Consider the following 11,906-nt stretch of genomic DNA (forward strand, 5'->3'; position numbering starts at 1 on the left):
AGCATTGATCAAATTTGTAAAAAGTCTAAATTGTGTGAAAACAGTTGTTAGTTAGTTAGTTAGTTGTTTTTAACAGCAAACCGCTTTTTGGTGAATATCGTTAAATTTCTAATAAATCTTTAAATGAAATCTTTAATTATAGAACTTAAATGTATAATGGCTTATAGGACCGCCCTTGGATATTTGATCAAAAGTTGATTAATTTGTTGTGAGCGATTGGAAAAGCGATTTCCGAATAATATTATGTTGGTCCGGCCCTGAGTTAAAAGTTTAGCAAAAAAGTTTGAAGCAGTAAAAACAAATAAGTAAAATATAAGTGGCGTAATATTCATTAACGTTATTCGATAAGTTTTGAATTCAATTGAATTTCTACGAAACTTTAAAAAATAAAATCCAAGAGGTTGAGGGATTATGACCTCTACGACTCCCACCTCCCAGGATCCGCTATTTAATTTCGGAATTCTGATACACTTGCAGTGAAATAAAATAGAAAATTCTATAAGACTAAATATTTTTCATTTTTAATAAAGCGAATTGAAAAGTAAATTCAAAAATTGTTATATCGAAAAAATATTTTTTAAGAAATGGGTTCCGGTCCACATAACAAATTTTTTCTTTGATGTACTTAAAAACTTGAACCTGCAAATTTCGTCATATTTATATTACTTCAAAAATGTACAACCAACCAACGACTCAAGACTAAGATGTTTTCGAGGTACTTGAGACGTAAAAACTGTAAATTAAGTTTTATAAAAAAGGAACTATTAACATCGATATTTTGTATATATTAAAATAATTTTAGATTTTTAGTCGAAAACCAATTTTTCACAATTTTAAAAGCATTTCATGAAAGTTTTTATTTTTAACTGCCCATGGGAAGTTATTGTAATGTGTCCGATTTTTCGAATTGAAAATGTTGAGATTTCTCGAAGTTTCAAGGTACCTAGAATCGAAATAAGAGATTTTTAGCAAGATGTCTGTGCGTGCGTGTGTACGTACGTTTGTACGTTCGCTACGTTTTTTCGTCGTCCATAGCTCAAGAACCAGAAGAGACATCAACTTCAAATAAATTTTGTGTTATACAGAAAATAATGCAGAAATATGCAGAGACGGCTCTAAAAAAAAATTGCGTGGGTGGTTTGTTTTATCATAGCGTTTTTAATATCTGGTAAAATTTTTAGAAAAATGAAACTGACAGTTTTCTTATAAAAAATAAAAACCTAAAAATCATTACTCAAAATTGGGAAAAATTTAATTTCGACTCAATTACCTTTTTAAAAACTTGAGATTATGGCTTCAAACTTATTTAATCTTATAAGAAATATTGTTTTCAACATTCAGTAAAATTTTGAGAGAAATCGAATTGACAGTTTTTTTTACAAAAAAATAAAAACCTAAAAAAAAAAACCATGTTAAAAATTGGTAAAAATTTACTCTCGACTCAAATAGATTTTAAAAAAAACTAAAAGTATTGTTTCAAACTCTTTTTATATCACAGAAAATATTATTTTCGATATTCAGTACTTTTTTTATAAAAATCCAACAGTCGTTTATTCATAAAAAAATCCAATCTTCAAAAAATAGTACGCAAATTTGGTAAAAATTGATATTCGGTTCTTGATATCTCTCAAATTTATTGCATTCATCCAATTTGTAAAAATTTAAGAAATGCTGCTTGGTAAAAATAGTTTTCAACTAAAAATCTATTTAACAAAACTAGATTTTCAAACTAAACTATTTCTTTATATGAAAAATATTGTTGGTAATTTTAAAAATATTGTTGGTAAGTTTAAAAATAATTCAACTCACAACTTTTTTAACCCAACTCGAAAACCTACAAACTTTTAAGCAAGACAAATCGACAGAGGGGATGTTAAGTTATTCAGCACAGAATTAAACCATAGTGAAGTCAAAACCTTAATTTATTCGCGAGATATCGAATTTCGAGCAATATTTAACTCGAAAATCATTTTTTTACCAACTTTAAGGAATGTTTTTTTAGGTTTTTATATTTTGTAAAAAAAATCTATCGATTCGATTTGTCTTAAAATCTTACGCATACAATTATTTTGGAGATCAAATTTTTTTTTTCGTAAGATATTCGAGGTATAATAATATTTTTTTAAATTATAGAATTCTTATATCACGTCACATTATATAATATAAAATTCAATTCAGCCAGCGTTATTGGTTTGTGAGATATTTGGGGTTAACCAAAATGTTCACTTTGTTTTCTAAATTGATATACATATAGTAAAACAAACACAAACTCAACATCTCTAGAATAATCTTTTTAAATAAAACTTCTAGCTAAGACTTATAATTTTTGAATCCTTTCATTCTTTTAATTGAATCTATTATTTTGCATCAATACTTCAGTCAATAAACCAATTATTTTTTAGTTGCTCGAAATTGCTGATGCACGTGAATTAACGATGAAAAAAGCAAAACAATCAAGGCCATGCTAAAAGCTAACAATCAGATTGTATGCATTTTTTAGATCATAATCGATTGTATTTCACGTTCATAACATTATTAATAATTTAAAATTGTTGTCAAACAGATGTTCTACAAACACGCATATGGTGGCATACAAAATACGTGTTTTATTTCTGCAATTTGTATTTTATTCTATTCACAAAATAGAATTAAATGTTCGTTATTGGTTTTTGTTAAATTCATCGGAATGTTTTTGTTCTTTGTAATTATAAATATGTATGTGGAATTTTGTTTGTTTTCGTGCACACAAAATAAATGTTGACTAAACAATTTATTTGCTTTACACATGTTTTTGACTTCAAAGCTTAAAAACAATATTACTTTGTAATGCTATTGTTTATTGGTAATGTTTTGATTTGGTAGACCGGAAGAACTCTCGCCGGAACTCTTATGTCTGGAATGTCACACTTTCGTATGACATACAACACTTTTTTGGTTGTAGAATTTTTGTAATTTTTCTAAAACATGCCGACGAAGAGAAATATTGTGAAATTACACGTGAAGATACATAACATATTAGTTCTACAAATTTTGTAAATAAGATGATTTTATTCATATCTAATACAACAAATTAGAAAAGATAATTGTGACAAAGCTGTATGGAAAACTTTATTTATACGTCCTTGACACACCATAAAAGTCACCTAAAAAATAATTTCAAAGTAATTTGCTTGGCAATTCACTCGAAAACTTTAATTTATTTTTTGAAAAATGTTGTCAATAGGTAAAGGCTCTTAAGACGCCTTAAGCGGTTTTACCTACGTATTTATGTTTTTTTTATTTATTCTCTCTACGAAATATTTCTTCTTTTTTACTCTAGTCGATAAATATTTAAACAAAAGAAAGTTATGAAAAGTTGTAAAATAGCCTTAGGGCCTTTTATTCAAGGATGGATTGCAAAAAAACCACACATGACATTTGAACAATATTTTTTTTATTTGATTAGTCAGTTCTTGAACTTTAATGAAAAACAATAAAAGGATGATTTTCTTAATAATATTTGCCCTTCACGCGTCGTTGAATGCACTAATGCCGTTGCGACGGAGAAGAACGACTGGAACGATATCTCAACTTCGGAAACAACAAAAAAATGTTTTAACTCAATTTTTCGAACTTTGATTAGGTCTACCAAAAACTTTTTTGAATATTTCAAAATTTCACAAAATGGCAGCGATTTGACATTGTTTTTCAATCTAACAAAGACTGTAAGAAATCGAAAAAGTGAGATGTTTTGTGAATAAGTAACACTTTACATATTTTGGATATTTTCTATAGTAACGTCAAAATCGTGCCAACAGCTTTGAAAAAAACTACTTTTGAGAAAACGCGTTTAAAGATAAAGGTTACAATTAAACACGATTGGCAAAACTTTGTTTAAGGCTCGCTATTTCGTAAACCAGCATGCTTTCGATCATAGCATGTTTTTAATTGTGTCTACATTAGAAATATGCAACAAAAAATTGTTTTTTTGAAACCGCGAAGGTAGACGGCCCCCAAGACTAATTCGTAGGAATAAGTAGAGAAGGATTCGTCTTGTGTATGAATTTATTTCATATATCAGATTACAGGCAGAAAGTATGACAACCTTAGTTTTAAATTCTTTAAACCAAAGTTGTCATATTGACTACCAGTTGTACAAATATTTCGGATCTCAAAATTGACAATTGATAAACAGATTTATCTACGCTTGGATGTATTGGATGTATTTCTCAGTATAATTTAAATAGTTCTTATGTCTATTCGTGCAGAATCAATAGTCGTGGTTATTATAAATGCTTATAAAGGGTGACTTTTTAAAAGCTATTGGAAAGAAATGTTTTGAAGATTATTTCATGGAAATATTGACCTTGACTGCGCCGTAAATGGTCCATCCGCTTATTCCAATCTTGGCATACTTTTTCTAACATTTCGGCGAATAAATGCTTCAACGTTGTCTTCCAATATGTCAATTGACATATCATATCTGTATAGATATGAGCTCTAACATAGCCCCACAAAAAATAGTTTAAGGGTGTTAAATCGCACGATCTAGGCGGCCAATTGACCGGTCCCGAACGTGAAATAAAATGTTCACAGTACTCGCCTCTTAATAAGTCTATTGTTGCTCGCGCTGTGTGGTTAGTGGCACCGTCTTGTTAAAACCACATGTCATGCAAATTAAGCTCATGCATTTTGGGCAAAACAAAAGTTGGATATCATCTCACGGTAGAGCTCACCTCGCATCATCTTTGGAGAAGTGCGGTCCAATGATGCCACCAGCCCATAAACCACACCAATCTGTGACTTTTTCTAGATGTATTGGTAGCTCTTCTATCAATTCTAAATACTTAATCCAGAATCGCAAACATAAAATTTCCTCTTACGTAGAAGTGATGTTACCTAAATTTGCTCATAAATCAATCTAGAAATGTTTAAACATCGTTTATGCACGGAACTTTTCTTAGACCAAAATAACAAACATTTTTTTCAATATTTTTTAAATCACTATTTTCTGAATAAGTGCATAATAATTTTATGCCCCAATGCTCTCAATGTTTCAAATACTGAGAGAGATTATTTTTTAAGCAGAACAATAAGAATGCGCAAAGCTTTACTCAACTATGAGTTTTTCGTTCTCCTATAAAATATTTTACTAAATATTTTCTATATTTTTAAAGAATTTAAGATCTTGAAGCTTTCCAGAAATTATAATTCTTCCATAAATGACAGTCAAACTTAAACACGTATAAATTGAGCATAAATAAAATCTATGCAATTTTTATTTCAGAAATGTAATCATTTTATCCTTTTCTAAGAAATAATTGTATTTTTAAAAATTTGTTTTGCACACCTTAGGCCTGGAAAATCCTTCTGGTTTGGAAATCTGTTAAATCTCCCCATACTCATTAACATTTTTCATCTAAATATCATCACAATTCATAAATAAAACAACGAACGATACAAATTAATCATATTTTTAATAAATACTTTTTCTTCCTCTCTTTTCAGACCATCTGGAAGCACAAGAGTAGACATACTGCCCTTTAATTCATCATCACAATCAAATTCACAATTGGCAGTGAATATAAGTTCTGGCAACTTGAATGCGTGCGGTGGTGTAACATCACCCACGAATCTTCAACCTCCCGATCTAACTGCTTCGACGACAAATTGCAGTGTAGGAGGTCTTTCATCTGGACGCATTCAAAGTCCAGCTGTAGCAACACCAGCACCTAGAATTTCAAAGGAAGTGGCGCAACGGTTAGCTGCAGCTGGAAATCAATCAAGTCCAAATCACCATGAATCAATCGATGGTTATTCGCCAAATAACAAATTAGCCTCTGGAAATAGTGTAAATGCAACAAATGCGATTGAGCGTGACCATCATCCGAGTAAATTGGGAAATAGTGGTGGCGGTGGTGGAGGAGTGGGATATCATTTGGGGCAGTCTAAGCCTGTTCCGCATCGTTCAGTTGCTGGTCCGGCACGCCTAACAGCACAGAGTACACCGGTAAAGTCGCAGCCTCCCATGATAAGCGGCAGTCTTTCCAGTCAGAATAAAACCCATTGTGAGAGGGTAATTGATAACCTACACGCTTCACAGAAACAGAACCTCGGAACAAGGACACACCATCATGAGTTCAGAGGTCTGCAGAGGGTTCAGGAATGCCACAGTTCGTCGGACGAGAATCGATCATCGGGACATGCGAGCATGTCGGATACTGGCGGCCATGGAAGCAGCTCACCAGGTGGAGCTCTAGGTCCACTGCCTGAAGATCGATTAGCAGCTGGCGTCACAAACCGCAGTACACGATCGAGAGCAAGCACGAACCACTCTCGTTCCCGACATCGTGCAACTCCGGCTAAGGTCCCTTGGGGAGGCAGTGGACTGGAGGACATCAAACTTGCCATTCAGCAGCTTACAATGCGTTCTCAGACCAGCACCAGCACATATAGCAGCTTGAGTGCAGGTTCAGAGAGTTCAGAGCCTGCGAGAAGACTCGGTCGATACTCATCACTAGAAACGGTCAACACAAACGTCACAAGTGCCGATGAGTTCGTTTGGGTTGACTCCCACAACCGCTTGGTTGAGCTGCAACATCCTCCCTGGAGTCAACACTGCATATTGAGGGTTATCCGGAACGGCCGCTGCAAGGAACACTCTGAGAGAGTATCGATTGAGGCTGTTCCCAGATTAGGATACCTGCTTCAGCGTGCTTTGGTGAGGATTGCACGAGAAGTCCAGAGGCTTTCGTCGAATCTGGGACTATGCTCCAAGCAGGAGATAGCCGGTGCTTTCAAAGTGGTTCTATGTCCCGGATTAGCAGACTCTTGCATTAAAGCCTGCCTCCGTGCAGCAGCAATGTTTGCAGTTCCTGGAGAAAGTGCTCTCAAGCAAAGTAAGTCCTCGCGGGCTGGTTTGCAGCTGCCTGTTGGACGCTTTCACCGATGGATGGCGGATGCACGACTGGGAAAGTTCATTCACGAATATGCCGCTGTGTATTTATGTGCGGGAATGGAGAACCTCTTGGAAGAAATCCTCCTCCAGTGTTTTTCTTCGGATGCAAATGCAGCCCTAACTGCAACTGGCTTGGAACAGGCCATAGCCAGCTCTGGTGATTTATGGGGCTTACTACAACCATATGCCCATCTCAACGCTGGACGAGTTGCATCTGGTGCTTTGACTATGCCACGATGGGCAAGTCAAACTTCGATAGGCTCAGGGTCACATCAAAATCCAAGCGTAAGTTCTAGCCTGGAGCCGTGTCTGCTCACTACGTGTGTAGGAAGCATAACTGAACTGAAAGATCTGGTCTCGAGGGCCCAGCAAAAGTTCCAACACACTGCATTCTCGAACTCAGCTATAACAGCTTTGTTCTACTTCATGAGATGCTCGCAGTTGGAACACAGTGAAGTAGGCAGCTCAACCACTTCTACAACAAATACTCAAGAACTATGTTATGAAAGAGCATACGTAGTTCTCCCACCCTTGGTCGAGTGGCTGAGGGTCTCTTCGGCACATGCAGAATACCGAAATGCAATAATGATCGACAAGGACGACATTATGCAAGCGGCCAGGCTCCTCTTACCTGGGGTTGATTGTCCAACTCGGGAGGTTGGTCGAGACGAGGAGCTGCCTTCGAAAAAGACTCATTTTGGACATAGCTCCACTTCGGTGAGTGGGAGCTCGAGTGAAGACACTACCGACCTAGGCCGTCGTGCAACCCTCGCACTTGCCTTCAAACTTATGCTGACGGGAAGAGCGGACTTACTTGCCCAAGCCTCGACTCTTTTGCCCCCTACGACGAGATATGACACACTGAATCATGTGGGGATGTCAGCGCTGATGATCGCCAGCATACGAAACGACGATATAGCTATTCAGGCTCTTCTCGATGCCGGTTGTGATCCAAACATCGAAGTACCAGCGGTGAGCTCACCAGGTGGTGCAGCTATTCATCCTGATACTCAACATTGGACAGCTGTGACATTTGCCGCATGTAAATCAAATTTCCAAGCTTTGCGTATGCTCCTCGATAGAGGTGGCAAAGTTGAAGGCGGTGCTCGTCTGAGTGAAGACAAATCGACGCTAACCCCACTTCAGGTAGCTTGTGGATCGGGAAATCTTGAGGTGGTATCACTCTTGCTGGCTCACGGAGCACACGCATTCTTATCAACTCAACAAAAAGACTCAATGTGTTTTGCAAATTCTGCTCAACGTGGTTGCTATTGTGCAATATCGGTGGCGGCTGCACACGGCCAAAGGGCTTGTCTGCGGAAGCTTCTATCACACCCACTGGCACCAGGAAGTCGGGAAGTTCTGTCACTGGAGGAAATGTTAGCTGAAGGTGATAGCAGTGGTCGAGCAGGTGCTGAACGTCAACAGGATGTTCCACCAAGTTTGAACAAAACTCAAATCAAAAGTCTCCAGGAAGCAATGTACCACAGTGCCGAAAATAATCATCTAGGTGAGTAAGATCAAAAACAAAGCTTAAGAATCACTAAGATAAAATGTTTTATATATTTAAAGATATTACCGTTGAACTACGTGCTCTTGGTGTTCCTTGGACACTACACTGTTGGATGCATGCTCTAGCTGCTGCCCATGAGCTCAGACTAGATGCAGTCATTGATCAACTGCTCCAGGACTTTCTGCAAGTATGTCCCGATGACTACAGTCCACAATTCGTTTCGGAATGTCTTCCCCTGCTGTTCAACATATTCCGATACAGTAAAAATGAAGGAACAACTTTGCTTCTAGCTGACATCTTTGCAACATGTTTCGGCTGGGAAGCTATAAAGTCCATAAAAGAACCAATTCTTCAACCCGTTAATAGTTCGAGAATTGATCCGAAATTTGTAAATAATCCAGAACTTAGTGATGTTACATTCAGGTAAAATTTTGTTTTTTTTTTGTCTTATCTTCTTGTTAATGCTTCATAATTTTTTTAATCTTTCAGAGTTGAAGGGAAAATATTTTATGGCCACAAAATAGTATTAGTGACGGCATCCCCACGTTTCCAGAATATGCTCAGTTCAAAGTTGAGCGATGGCAATGCCCCGACCGTCCAAATCAATGACATTCGATATCACATCTTCCAATTGGTCATGCAATATCTATACAGTGGAGGTTGTAATAATCTGGAAGTCTCTCACAACGATGTCTTGGAACTTATGGCAGCTGCAAGCTTCTTTCAATTAGAAGGCTTACTGCGGTACACCGAGGCAAGGTGCTCAGAAATGATTGATATTGATAATGTCGTTGCAATGTATATTCATGCAAAGGTAGTGTATTTTATTTAAAACAAATTCATTTTAAATCATAAAAGAAAATCTCTTTAAAAGGTTTATAACGCCAGCAAACTTATGGAATATTGTCAAGGATTTCTTTTACAAAATATGGTTGCTCTATTGACTTATGATGATTCAGTTAAAAGATTACTCTTTGCAAAGAAAATTCCAAATCATGATGTTTTATCAGGACTTTTGATGACCTTACAGGCAAGAATAAAAAATCGTAAGCCTGGTTCGACGAGTTTCTCAAGACCACAAATAAGTTCACCATCAGCAGCTGCAGCATTGAAAATGTCACCTCAAAGTGGAGCTAAAAAATAGATAATCAAACAATAATAAAAAATAAGTTGAATTTGTGTTCTTTTTTTAAGAATCTTAAAAGTCAAACTTGAATGAAAAAGTAAAACTGAAAAACAAGAAAACATTGAAAGCAATTTTGTATTTTTCGTCTAACAATAAGATAAAGTACCTATTTCTTATGTTTTGTTTTTAAAATAATTATTTGTTTTTGCTTCTTTATAGTAGTTTTTAGTTTTATTAAAATTATTTTAGAATTAGTAATTTTTTATTATTAAAATTATTATTATAATTATTGTATTGTATATTTAAAAACAAAATATTTACTTAATATATTTAATAGTCGAAATCAAAAAGGTGTTTTTTTCATTCTTTAGACACCATCTTGACGGTGGAATCTTTTCAACAAGGAAGTGTTTTTACGTGCATAAACTACAAATTTGTAGTTCCTAAATTTATTTAGCCGACCCAGCGAACTTCTGGGAATCTTACAGTCAATGAATACAAGATATAAATGGTGTAATTAACCTGACTGTGTTCTAAACATAAACATGTGAATTCAAATCTTGAAGAATCTGATTTTACTGCATAAAAAGACAGGAGCTGCTCACAAGCTCTTTTAGCAGAAAAGGAAAAAGGAAACACAAATGAAGTTTTAAAGTTTTATGAGCAGGTGAAACGAAATTCACAAGTACGTAAACCTCAAACCAAAAGCTGCGCAGACGAAAATGGAAACATCATAGTGGAACCGCAGTCATTGATAAGGATATGGAAGGACCACTTCGGTGACTACAAACCCAATTCCACTGTCAGGAAGGATGATCTATTCAATACAGACCACGAAAGCCAACAAATCCCGTCCTTCCGCCTTGGACCAAGTAAAAAATAGCCAAAATTAAGCTGAAGCCCAACAAAGCCACTGGAGCAGATGGCTTGAATGTCGAGCTCTTCAAAGTAGCTGGAGATAATTTTGTTAGGATCATGCACCAACTTATCTGTATAAGATATGGTCCGAGGAAAACATGCCAAATAAATAGAACCTCAGTCCAATACTGAAAAAAATTAGACCGTTTAAACTGCATGAATTATAGGGGAATTAGTCTTCTTAACATCGCTCACAAGATCTTCTAAGTCGTAATATGTAAACGTCTAAGGCCCATCGTCAACAATCTGATAGGTCCTTATCAGTGTGTTCCTAATACACGAAAGTCTACAGTCGATTAAATATTGATATTACGGCAGATCCTGGAAAAAACCCAAGGAAAGATCTACAACCACCATCTCTTCATCGATTTCAATAAACACCGTGCCGTCGCCGATTAATCAGTGGCGTACGTGACTACGCGAACGCATTCGTCTACCGTCCGTTTTTGTGGGCACTTGTACTAAAGCGTTTTAATATACAATTTAACCAAACGAGAACGATTCACGGGAAAAATACGTTATGTGTGAAAACAAAGTCCGTACGGAAAAAAATCGTACGGATTTTAACCGTACGGACGAAACGTTTCGTGTGAAAGTGGCCTTTAAGTCGTTGTGACGGCTGTTTTAAATCGTCCGTACTGAAAAAACCCGTCTCCGTCCAGTGTAAAAGCTTTAGTTAATTTTATTAGTTTACTATTAATGGCTTACGGATAAAAACCGTACGGACGAAACCATCACGTGTGAAAGAGGCCTTAGATTTAAAAAAAACCTAATTGCATATAGTTATGAGAAGAGACTTTTATAGTAGCCTTCATTTGATAATATAAGATATTTTCAAGTAGCTTATTGTTTTCATGGTTTTCATATAGCTTAAAAGTATTTCTATTGCAACTACCAAAAAGGTCTAATCTATTGCAAACTAAACTAGCTTCCGTGATGCAACTGGAGATTGGATTATTACGACCATAGTTCGTTCTATGAAAACGCTCATGAAAATCACGAGAATTACTTCTAGGAACACGTTTACATATTGAAGAAAGTAATGGAGGACATTTTAATGGTTTGATATGAGACTATGTAACTGATAAACATTATTACGGAGTATGTACGACGATTTTCCTGACTTGTATTCCAAATAGCTGGCACCTGGTTTTATAAGGTGGAGATCCAATTTAATTTAAAAAATGCATGTCTTGTAAATTTCCTTTGCACTTTTTCAATTCGCTCACACGAGTTTTTATAAGTTGGATTCAAAACCGTACTGCAGTACTCAAGCACTGATCTAACCAAAGAATTAAAAAGTGTTTCTCTTAATGAACCCTAGCATTTGATTGGATTTATTGATTGTGTAGTCTATGTGTGGTAAGAAGGAAAGTTTTGTGTCAAGTACAACTCTTAGATCTTTTTTCTGA

General features: G+C 35.7%; 1 protein-coding gene across 2 annotated transcripts in view; it reads left to right on the forward strand.

Moving 5' to 3' along the window:
- LOC129938393 (ankyrin repeat and BTB/POZ domain-containing protein 2) overlaps positions 1-9,697 on the forward strand; it is a 62,039-nt gene extending 52,342 nt beyond the window's left edge. For both annotated transcript variants that reach the window (XM_056045927.1, XM_056045926.1), the window contains 4 exons: positions 5,488-8,447; positions 8,510-8,873; positions 8,940-9,264; positions 9,325-9,697. In XM_056045927.1, coding sequence (XP_055901902.1) covers positions 5,488-8,447; positions 8,510-8,873; positions 8,940-9,264; positions 9,325-9,594 — 3,919 coding nt within the window. In that variant the 3' untranslated portion in view covers positions 9,595-9,697. The remainder of the gene's footprint in view (positions 1-5,487; positions 8,448-8,509; positions 8,874-8,939; positions 9,265-9,324) is intronic.
- The last annotated feature ends 2,209 nt before the right edge of the window (positions 9,698-11,906 follow it).

This window comes from Eupeodes corollae, chromosome 1, assembly GCF_945859685.1.
Source record: "Eupeodes corollae chromosome 1, idEupCoro1.1, whole genome shotgun sequence".
NCBI classification, from domain to species: Eukaryota; Metazoa; Arthropoda; class Insecta; order Diptera; family Syrphidae; genus Eupeodes; species Eupeodes corollae.